The 11,802-nt window shown below is 37.4% G+C and overlaps 1 protein-coding gene across 1 annotated transcript; it reads right to left on the reverse strand.

Moving 5' to 3' along the window:
• Positions 1-650: 650 nt before the first annotated feature.
• LOC129892851 (uncharacterized) lies at positions 651-2,148 on the reverse strand. The gene is made up of 3 exons (XM_055968388.1): positions 2,004-2,148; positions 1,591-1,651; positions 651-840 (listed from the first exon to the last, which is right to left on the reverse strand). The coding sequence occupies exons 1-3, from the start codon at positions 2,146-2,148 to the stop codon at positions 651-653; spliced, it is 396 nt and encodes a 131-aa protein (XP_055824363.1).
• Between the last annotated feature and the right edge of the window lie 9,654 nt (positions 2,149-11,802).

Genomic DNA, 11,802 nt, shown 5'->3' on the forward strand with positions numbered 1-11,802 from the left:
GTGCAACTAGCTCCTTATCCTTAAACTAACGGCTATAAATCCGATCCAATAGAGATGACTGAGCTCCCACATAAGCTAACACACACCGAGAATCAGAAATATCAAGTCAAATCATCTGGTTAGCTAACGACTGGATATCCAAAGCTAATGGTCGCTCCACAGAAGAAAAGAAGGCTAGACTACCCATACTCACCACCTTCCAACTCAAGGCTTTCTCTACTACATTCTCCTTGTTCGGATAGTAGAAAATAGAGAGGTTATAGTCCTTCAAAAGCTCAATCTAGTGGTGCTGCCTCGAATTAAGATCCCTCTAGCTCATAATGTACTGAAGGCTCCTGTGATCAGTGTAAATCCTGTATTGAACTCCATACATGTAGTGCCTCCAAATCTTAAGCGCAAAAACTACTGTTGCCAACTCTAAGTTATGAGTGGGGTAGTTGCACTCGTGAAGTTTAAGCTGCCTCAATGCATATAGAATGACCTGGCTCTACTATATTAATACACAACCCAAACCAACACCGGATGTATCACAATAAATGGTGAATCCCTCGCCCTTTAACTGGAAGATTCAATATAGGAGGGATGGTCAGCAGCTCCTTGAGCCTTAGAAAGCTCTTCTCACACCCCTCCAACCACATAAACAGGATATTCTAGCGAGTTAACCGAGTGAGAGGCGCTGCTATAGTAGAAAACCCCTCAACAAAATGCTTGTAGTACCCTATCAATCTGGCAAAGCTATGAATCTCAGTCATAGAGGTGGGCCTGGCCCTATCATGAATAGCCTCAATCTTCATCGGATCTGCCATAATGCCATCCTTGGACACCACAGCCCCAAGAATCCTACAGAATCAATCCAAAACTCACACTTTGAGAACTTGGCATAAAGAAATTGATCTCTTAAAGTCTGAAGCACTACTCTCAAATGCTGCTCACTCTCCTACGGGCTCCACGAGGATACCAGAAGGTCATCAATAAAGACTATAAAAAATGAGTCCAAGTATGGCCTAAACACTCGGGTCATCAAGTCCATGAATGCAGCAGGGGCGTTAATCAACCAAAAAGACATCACTAGGAACTCATAGTGGCCGTAACGAATCCTAAATGTGGTCTTAGAGATGTTCATTGCCATAATCCTCAACTGTGGTAGCCAGATCTCAAATCGATCTTAGAAAATACCACGGCACCTTAAAGCTGGCCGAATAGGTAATTAATCCTAGAAATGGGGTAACAGTTCTTCACCGTCACCTTGTTCAACTGTCTATCATCAATGTACATTTGCATAGTACTATCCTTCTTCTTAACGAACAGGACTGGAGCACCCCAAGGTGATATACTAGGCCAAATAAATCCCTTATCTAAGAGATCCTGAAGCTAAACACTGAGCTTCTTGAGCTCTGTGTGGGCTATACAGTACGGTATGATGGAAATAGCATGAGTACCTAGCTCTACATCAATAGTAAAGTCATTATCATGGTCAGGAAAGAGGTCAGGCAGATTGGTAGGGAACACATCTACAAACTCTCAGACTGTAGGTACTGAATCAACTGTAGGGCCCACCCTACTCATATATCTAACATAAGTTAAGTATGCCAAATAACCTCTAGTCCTGAACAAAAGAGATCAACCCATCGGGCATGCGACTTCAAGAGCCCTGCCACACCACCAGCGAAATACCAAGCATGGATAAGGTAACGGTCTTGGCATAGCAATCCAAGACCGCACGGTGAGGGGATAACTAGTCCATGCCCAAAATCAAATTAAAATCTACCATATCAAGTAAAATGAGATCAACTCTAGTGTCATGCCCGTTAATAGTCACCATAAAGGATCTAAAGACCTAATCCACTACTACAGAATCACCTACTGGGGTCAAAACATACAATGGCTCAACTAATAGCTCTAGGCTCATACTCAGCCGAGGGGTACAATAAATAGATGTATAAGAATAAGTGGAGCTTGGATCAAAAAAGCGGATGCGGGCTGATGGCAAAATAAAATTGTACCTGTGATCACATCATCCGAGGCCTCAGTCTCTACTCTAGTTGGAGCTGCATAAAAATGGGCCTGGGCTCCCCTACCTTGTGCATCGACTCTGCCTCCTGACCTACTTCTATGGGGACCTCTCCATGCACCCTGATGACCACCCATGCGGTCCTGGCCCTAGCCTCCGCCTCTAATAGAAGATGTTGGTGCTAGTGCGGGTCTACCTGCCTGTGGAGCTGGTAAGTCTAACCTATGCTAAGGTCATTCATGGGACCAATGATCTAGCTACCCACACTAATATCACCCCTGGGAATATCAACTGAATGTTGGAGTTCAGCCACCTTGGCTGGAAGAACCTTTTTGTGAACCACCTTAGCCCTGATTTGGACCAGCACTAGAACCAATCTGACAATGCTGATCACCCTCCGATGTCTAAAGAGAGGCCTATAAGGGGCGGTTGGACTGACCCGACTGAAATCTCTGGCGATATCTATCATGGGATTCTCGAGGTCTAAAGTGGCGCCCATCATGGTTATCCTCCTATCTAGATCTCTTGTCGCTGCCCCCTTGGGCCTCACAACGGAGCTGCTCGAGCGTCCGGGCATGGTGTACAAGCTCCAGAAATGAGCGGCCCCCCGAGACTAAAAACTGAGTCTCAATCCGTAGCTGGAGTCTCAATCATCTAACGAAGCACCAAACTCTCTCCTTCTCTATAGGTAAGATCATGGTGGCATGTCTAGAGAGCTAATGAAATATGGCCTCATATTCTTACATGGTCATGGAGCCATGCTCCAACCATGAGAACCGATCTTGGAGCTGATCTCTGACGCTCTTGGAATAAACTGAGCCAAGAAAGCCTTTGAAAACTAAGCTCATGTGACCGGTGGGGAACCAGCTGGTCTGGTCTCTAGGTATGTACGCCACAACTGCCGGGCGGGACTGTCTAAATGATAAGCGGTGAAGTCTTCTCCTCTCGACTCTATTAAACCTAGGGTCTGTAGCTGCTTGCGGAAAGTAAGTAGAAACTCATGGATATCCTCACCCACAGCCCCAGAAAATCTCAGTGGTGATAGTATAAGGAATATCCTGAGCATCTTTCTGCTCCCGGAGTGGTATGACGCCCTACAAATCATCAGGTTGAGCGGTCGGTGATGGTGGCTGCTGAACAACCTATGCTGCTAGTGTAGATTGGCCCTACGGTACTGGAGCATCGGGAGTTGGGGCCTGCTGGATACCCCTAATGGCAACTAAAATTTCAGCGAACATCGCCTACAAGCCTGGAACTGTGGATGGCTCGGGCAGTGGTTGGGCTTGTCCCAGACCCACCAACTGCTGATTTACTAGAGCTACTGGTGGCTCCACCTCCGGCACTGGAGTCTACCCTCGCTCTCTGGCTAGTGCGGCTGCCCTGGCACGGCCCCACAATCGACCTCTACCTCCAGCGCATATTCGATTCATCTTGTAAAAGAGTGGAACAAGTGAGAATTCCAGAAACCAACAAGACACACACTGCACGATAGCGATACAAAAGAGACACATTCCTAAAGACATCCTATAGCCCCCCGAGGATAAGTCATGGACGTCTCCGCGTTAATCTGTAGGACTCTACTAGACGTTAGCTCTGTACAAGTGAGACCGGTGAACCTGGGGCTCTGATGCCAACTTGTCACGACCCAATTTCTCAGATCATGATGGCGCCTACTATGACCCACCAATAGGCAAGCCGACCCATATCCCGAAACTGTAAGTAATGTGATGTCAGCATAGAAGAACAACAATCTAACCTAAAACAGTAAAGTAATTATAGGAGTATACAACAAACGGGCAGAAGCAACCACATATATATACAAACAAAAAGATCCCTCCAAGAACCTGGAAGTCACATGTATAGAGCTGCTAATAAAAGAGTACAAGTCCCAAAAGTGGACCACAGAAATAGAGTTGTCTCAAAAAGCAAAAGACAGGCAAAATATATGTATAGAACAAGATAGGTAAATCCAAAATGCAGTATGCTCACCCTCTCCTCCGATCACGACCGCAGCTGGCTTGAATTAACACCGGTAGCTAATACTCAGACCTGCATCATGAAAACCATATGCAGAGTGTAATATGAGTACCAAAACAACAGGTACCCAGTAGACATCATAGGTCGACTGAGCAAGATAAGCAAAAGTAAACTGAAATGCAAGTAAAAGAACACAATCAAAGACAGGGCAAGAAGTAAATATGGGTATGTACACGAGCGTACTAGAAAAAAAAAAAGAAACTAACTAACTTTGTTGGGCTCTCATAAACATGACGAGTACGCTCGTGCACAAATAAAGAACTATGACTCCCAAAATCCCGACACATGCAAGAATAGCTGAAAGAAAATGAATGGAACCAAAAGGATTTCAATAATATCACCATTTCCCAGACTTGAACTTAAACATTTCCAAACTCTAACACCTCAACCCACAGCCGAGAGTAGATGAAGACTTAAACTAAAAATTCATCAGGGAATTAAGAATTTAACCATGTGCAAGCTAGACCACGAATTGTAACTAAGTAACTGTAGCTAATAAGTCGACATGAGTAGGCTAGACCATGGACTTTAATCGGGTAACTGTAGCTAATGAGTCGACATGAATAGGCTAGACCACGAACTTTAATCGGGTAACTGTAGCCAAAGGTCGATCACGGGTAAGCTAGACTACAGACTTTAACCGAGTATCTATAGCTAGGAATCTTGGACACAAATAAGATGGACCACGTACTTTAATCAGGTATATGTAGCTAAGCGATCAAACCAAATTAGGATCAGCGACAAACCGTGCGTCACGGGGAGTACCCCAAAAATGAGTGTCATCAATGCACCAATCCAGCTTGAACCAAATATAACCCTAATCATTGAGACAACGTCCATAAATCAAGAACCGAGCGATACAGGACCAATAGGAGAATAGAGCATTATGGAGGTAAGGTCACAAGCTGAGTTATTGCCTAGCTAAGGCTCAGACTATCATACTTAAGTCTGCTATATTAGTCTACAGGGAGCTAACCATCCGAAACGACGTCGGAGAAGGTCTAAGGCCCAACGACACCAAAATTATGCAAGTCTAAGCCTAGACTAAGGCCAAACATGCTTCCAAATGTGTTACCACAAGTACAGCATTCATTACAGGATAGGAACAACCAACAACCACAGGAGTCATGCTTACACAGTCCAACAATCACCCGAAATAAGGCCTAGGACATAGATTCTAGAAATTTAGCATGCTTGACACCCAACCCCACCAAACTCATACAAATCAATGTACAATTGCCTAAACATGCTCAGTCTTACGAGGGAAAAATTAGAGCCTACTTGTAAGCCGACCAAGCGCACCCTAACACAAAAAACCGAAGCTTTTCCCTTTCGAGCGCCCTCTGAATGTTGCCACGCTATCAACAATAGAATCACAATGTTAATACAATCGTTATGACACTAAAATTATTAAATTCAGAGATAGACCAATTTCGAAATCTAAAATGGGAAATGTGGGACCCGCATCCAAAATTCTGGAATTGATCCCAAAAATAAGTTCAAAATAGCACCCCCAAACTCACAAATCAATTTGATAAACAGTACGGGGTTGGGAAACGACGCAAAACGAGCATGCAAAGAAAATTCAGGAAATTCAAACTAAAGATTGAAAAAGGAAGCAACTTTGATCAGCTATTTCTCACAAACAACACCCCCACGACCCAAACCAAACAAACCACGATGATCCTTATGAAAACCCTACAATCAAGCCTCAAAGATCACTAAAAATGGAGCTAAATTGGCCAAGTTACAATTCTCCAAAGTTTAACAAAAGACCACTCCGAAATTCACTAAACCAGTAGCTAATTATGAATTCTTACCTCCCACGAAGCTTCACCTTGAGTTTTCGATCTCACCACTAGATTCCTCATGAAATTCTCTTGAATTTGGACCATTGAATCGCCTAATTTGGTAAAGGAACAAAAGAGAAATCCATGGTTAAAATAAAGAACTATGGTTGAGTTTGAGTTTTTGGTCTTAATTAAAAGACCAGGTAGTTGCTCTTCGCGATCGTGGAGACATGTTTCGCGATCGCGACCCGCTCCCAAATAGACTATCCCAATTGCGAGGGTAAGGTCTCGTGATTGCGAAGACCAACTGGGTCAAACCCCAATCAACTCTTCATCGCGATCGCGACGGTTCCTTTGCAAATGCGATGAAGAAAGCCACCCACACAAATATTAGCTAAAAGCTGAGTTTTCACCAAGTCAAATACTCTGATGGGGTGCTCGAATTTCGTTCGAAATCTTGTGCGCGCAAATAAGATATGCTATCCTATCAAATTCGACATTCCGGACTCAATGGAGCAGTCGAAATTTCCATACGAGATCGTTACGATTGAAAGTAGGTCCCACACTCAAGGGCTATTTTAAGCCAAATTCCACAATGGGCCTCGGGACTAGATCGAAAGCCTCGAGAAGCGAATGAAGGGTCGTTCTAGACCAAACTCGACATTTCGAAATAACCCCACTGTTAGAATTTTTATCCGAGCACGTTTTCTAAGAATATTGACCAAAGTCAACTGCGAGCCAAATCTCAAAGGCAAAAGCACCAAATGGTCCTAAACTCGTATCGATTGCCTCGGTTCTCATGTCGACCATGCCACTAACCTAATTTGGTCACTCTAGAGCTGATGGAACCGTCATAATTCTGTTTTGATGCTATTTTCCTGAAGTTATGACCGAAGTCAACTTTTCAAGTTGTAAAAGCTTCAAAACAGGAAAACGAGCCTAAAATCCAAACGAACGACCAGACGACTGAACAGTCAGTTCAAGCAAGTCATAAATGACTTGGGATCGCTACAGGAATGTTGTAAACAACGAAATGAATGCTTTAATTCAAAAATGACCTGGAGGGTCATTAAATTTAAATAATTAAATTGTAACCAATAGATGACCACCATGTGATTAAAAAAATTATTTAAATTATTTCATTAAAATTTTGTTTAATAAATTTTGATTTATAATTAATTTTAAATAATTAAATTATAACCAATAGATGGACGGCACATGTTTAAAAAACTTATTCAAATTATTTCATATAAAATTCTAAAAATTAATGCCCTAGTCATCCACCTTTAGGTCCAAAAATGACCATTTTTAACATAATTTAAATTAAATAGTTTTTTAAAATACGTGGCGGTCATCTATTGGTTACAATTTAATTATTTAAAATTAATTATAAATCAAATTTTATTTAATCAAATTTTAATTAAATAATTTAAATATTTTTTTAAAATACGTGGTGGTCATCTATTGGTTATAATTTAATTATTTATAAATTAATTATAAATTAAAATTTATTTAACAGAATTTTAATTACGGAAAATGACCTAAAATACCCTCGAACTATTGGAAATGGTACAAAAATGCCCCTCATGCCTTTTTTTCGTTAAAGAAAATGTCATTTTTGGACCTAAAGATGGATGTCAGGGACATTTTAGACCCAAAAGATAGATGAGGGGAATTTTTATACAATTTCCAATAATTTAATGGCATTTCAGGCCTTTTTCAAAAAAAGTTATATAAATGCAATTAACTATTATAGTTTCGTGGAAGCATATACAAATGCTGTAAAGGCATATACAAAAGACAAATATCCTGAAAAGCATATACACTTATTTTATAACATTAATTCAAAGAAATGTACAAGAAGTCGATGAATGAGGTTATAGATTGATATAAAATACACAAATGTATAACTGATACAAAAAGGAAAATTATATTTATACAAATACTTCAAATTGTTCAACTGCATCTTCACCCACCGATCCAAAATCATCATCATTGACATCCTTTGCTTTAGAATCCTTGCTGTTGGATTCAATTTCTTTCACTTTCCTTTTCTTTTTGAAATTTTTGCATCTTTTGAACCATCAGATATGAGAGAATTATTTTGTGTGTTTTAAAATTTTTCCTGAAATGATTCTCGGAGTGGTTGCATCTGATGTGGATTATTACGCTGCTTGGATCTATTCTCTTTCGTCACTATAAACTTAGCAGCTGATACTGTAATTTCTTTGAATACTTGAGTTAGACCTAAAGAAAAAGATGGTGGATCATTAGTGTTTTGAACAAGCATTTATATACCTCGTATATATCTCTTTGATAGAGTTTGTTATGTCATGAACTTGCATAAATTTGTATATTTCTATCAAAGTCAATGGAAAATTAAGAAATCAGATGAACTTAAATAGGTTTAATTATAAAAATATAAAAATACAAATGTATATCTAAGATTTTCAATTGAAAAACGTGAATATGGGTTACCAAAAATTGGGGGACACACGATTTGGGTGGAGATAACAATCTTTAAAATTTTAAATTGAATGTGGATGAGTGAAAATAAGCAAAAAAATCATAGAGTGGAAGAGATGACAGAGAACTGATTTAATGTATAAAAGGAAAGAAAAAACGTGGGAGAGATGAGAGAGGAACTTGATTTTGACACGAATGATACATGTGGAAACCCGCATTAAAAACGTCTATGTTATTAAATTATAGCTGTGAATTGTTTGTTATACCGCATAAATTATTCTTATTTTTCCTTTGTTTGTATTTATACGTTTGAATGTGTACTTTTTACTTCGATCTCAATACTTTCAAAGGTTTCTCTTCTTTTTCAATACCATGAAATTATTGTCAATGGTACCCAATTACTTCTTGTTTCTTTGTATAAAGCTAGAAAAGACGAAAAAGATGGCTAACAAAAATACTTAACACTACGGGTGTATTTGGTAATCCTTCCTTGTAGGTCCTTGTGGATTCGATCTTGACCTCAAAAGTTGAGTTATATTTTGCATATCTATGCCTTGAAAAGGAGACATGGTTGAGCGTTCGCCAGTATACTCATTTTTTGTTTAAATCCTAACAAACAATTTTAAATTGCACCAGTACGGCGATACGTTTTATATTTCTAGGCTAAGGCCTCATTTGTTTACAATTAATGTAGGTATGAGCCTTAATTATTCATATTCATCCCATTAAATGTGTTTGGTTTTAGGATTGAATCTTAATCATTGGAATTTAGTCCATTAAGTTTATTTGTTTCTTTTTTTTAGAAAATCTATTAATGGATCTGAAAAGATCTTATCGAATTAAATCTGTAGGAGAGTCTTAACAATATTCAGACTTATTTAATACCCAAAAAATAATCACGTCGTCCGCCTCTCTCTATGTCTCTCTTTGCGCAACTTTGTCTTTCTACTACAAACTTTCTTCCTCTCTTTTTTTTAACCAAAAGCCATTTTTTTCTCTTGAACTGAAAAGTTTTCATAATTATTACAAGTATTTTGTTTAGAATTTTTTATATTAATTTTTTTGGGAGAGTGTATTAATGTTTGTCAAGAACTCTTGTTACAATAATATTTTTGAGTGTATTTATTTTGTCAAGAACTCAAGGTTTCTGAGTGAAAAAATATTAGCCATGATTAAAAATAACTACTATGTATATACTTGAGGTCTCTTATTAAAATTTTATTTTAGGCCACTGTTTTTATCGAGACTTTTTGACCATCGAACCCGCTTGTGAGATTTCACTAAATTTACTATTGTTGTTGAACTAGGTGGGTCTCTTATTAAAATTTTGAGTTAGTTCACTATGTTTATTGAGACTCTTTTGAGTTAGTTTACTATGTTTATTGAGACTCTTTAATCATCAAACCACTTGTATGATCAAACGCACTTATGAGATTAGACTAGATATATTATTGTTGTTGAATTATATATATATATATATATATATATATATATATATATATATATATACACTTGAGGTCTCTTATAAAAAAAATTATGCCACTAATTTTATTGAAACTCATTGATCATGAAATGGACTTGTGAGATTACACTAGATATATTATTACTGTTGTTCTTGTAATTTAATCTCCCGATACATATTTTTGTTGAAAAGAAATTTTTATAATATTTTATTGATATACTATGTAATTTCATTTCATAGTCAGATATTGAAAACAAACAGTCTTTAATCATTCAGTATTCAGATCCAGACACCACATCTTAATATTTAGATATATTTTCAAATCTATACATCTAGATCTTGATGCACATATTAATATTCAAATACCTATTCAAATTCAGACGTCTTAATCTTAATGAAAAAAAAGTGAAGCCTAAATTTGACACCAATCGTCTAAATCACAGAACCCACTATAAAGTAATCTCTCTAGTCCGTATTATGTGATTACTCAAAATTCAAGAAAATTGTTGAATTTTTTTCATATTTACTTTTCATTTAATGGGATTGTTAACTACTTTATATTTTTTCTTTAAAATAGTTTGGGATAATCAAAATGATAATAATAGAATAGAGCCTTTAATTTATTTTCTTAAGAGTATCATAATATATAGTTCAAGTATACTTTCTATGACTTTTGACTATTTTTTATATAAATAAAATATGACTATATTTTTTATAAACTAATTACTTTATTATATATATTTAAAACTATCCCAATATTTATTTATCCCAACAATTTACTTTCTATGGAGTAGAGGGAGTATTACGTTTTTGAGAGGGATCGGGAAAGCCGGGTGTTTCAAGGCCTTAATAGCGAAAAAGATGAAGCTTTAGGGTGTGTTTGGTATGAAGGAAAATGTTTTTCTTGGAAAACAAGTTGAATTCTAACTTATTTTCTCATTTCTAACTTATTTTCTCATGTTTAGTTGGTGAGTGGTAAATATTTTCCGGAAAATATATTTCTATTGTTTGGTTAGTGAATGAAAATATATTTTAGAAAATATCTTTTATTTTTGGCCAGAGAGTAGAAAATATTTTTAAGAAAATAATTTCTGACATGAAAATCAAACTTATTAATTAACTCGTGATCCGGTCCTGCCCTTTGATTTGGGACTCAACTCGACTTTCAACTCAAGATTTGTCTTTCAAATTTAGACTCAATCCCGACTTTCGAACCGAAATCCGATTACACCCAACTCTAGACCCAACTTTAAAATAATTTAATTTTTTAAAAAAATAATTTTTTAATTTTTTTTGGGAGAGTGGGCGGGGGGTTTAGGGACTGGCACAAGGGTCGGGGTTAGGGGCGGGTGGGGTGGGCTGGGTAAAAAAAATAAAATTTTTAAAATTTGAAATATTTTTAAAAATAAATTTAACATTTTTTTGTGTGTATATGGTGGAGGGGGGGACTGGTGGGGTGGAGGGCTGGTAGGGGGTCAGGGTAGGAATGGATAAAAAAAATAAAAATTAAAATTTGAAATGTTTTTTAAGAATAAATTTTTAATTTTTTTGTGGAGCGGAGGGAGGAGGGCAGTGAGGGTGGGGATGGGAGTTGGTAGTGGGGAGGGGCAGGGTGGGATAGATAAATAAAAATTTTAAATTTTGAAATATTGTTCAACAAAAATATAGTTTTAAAATTTTTTGGGGGTAGGGTGGTTGGGGTAGGAATGGAGTAAAAAAAATGAAATTTTCAAAGTGTGAAATATTTTTCAAAAATAAACTTTTAATTTTTTCTTTAATAAAGAAATTTTAACTTTTTTTTGGGGGGGGGGGGGGGAGGGGGGGTCATGGTAGGGGTGTGGTAAGAAGAAACCATTGTAATTTAAAGTTGGAAGATAGTTTTGGAAAACCTTAATTTTTAGAAAGAAATCATTTTCCTCCAATTTGAGGAAAATAAGTTGATTTGAAAAATATTTTCCAAAACATTTAAGCCAAAAAATATTTTTCTTCATACCAAACACACTTTTAGTATCTAGTGTAATATGGACACCAATTAA

This window comes from Solanum dulcamara, chromosome 6 (assembly GCF_947179165.1).
Source record: "Solanum dulcamara chromosome 6, daSolDulc1.2, whole genome shotgun sequence".
Lineage (NCBI taxonomy): Eukaryota > Viridiplantae > Streptophyta > Magnoliopsida > Solanales > Solanaceae > Solanum > Solanum dulcamara.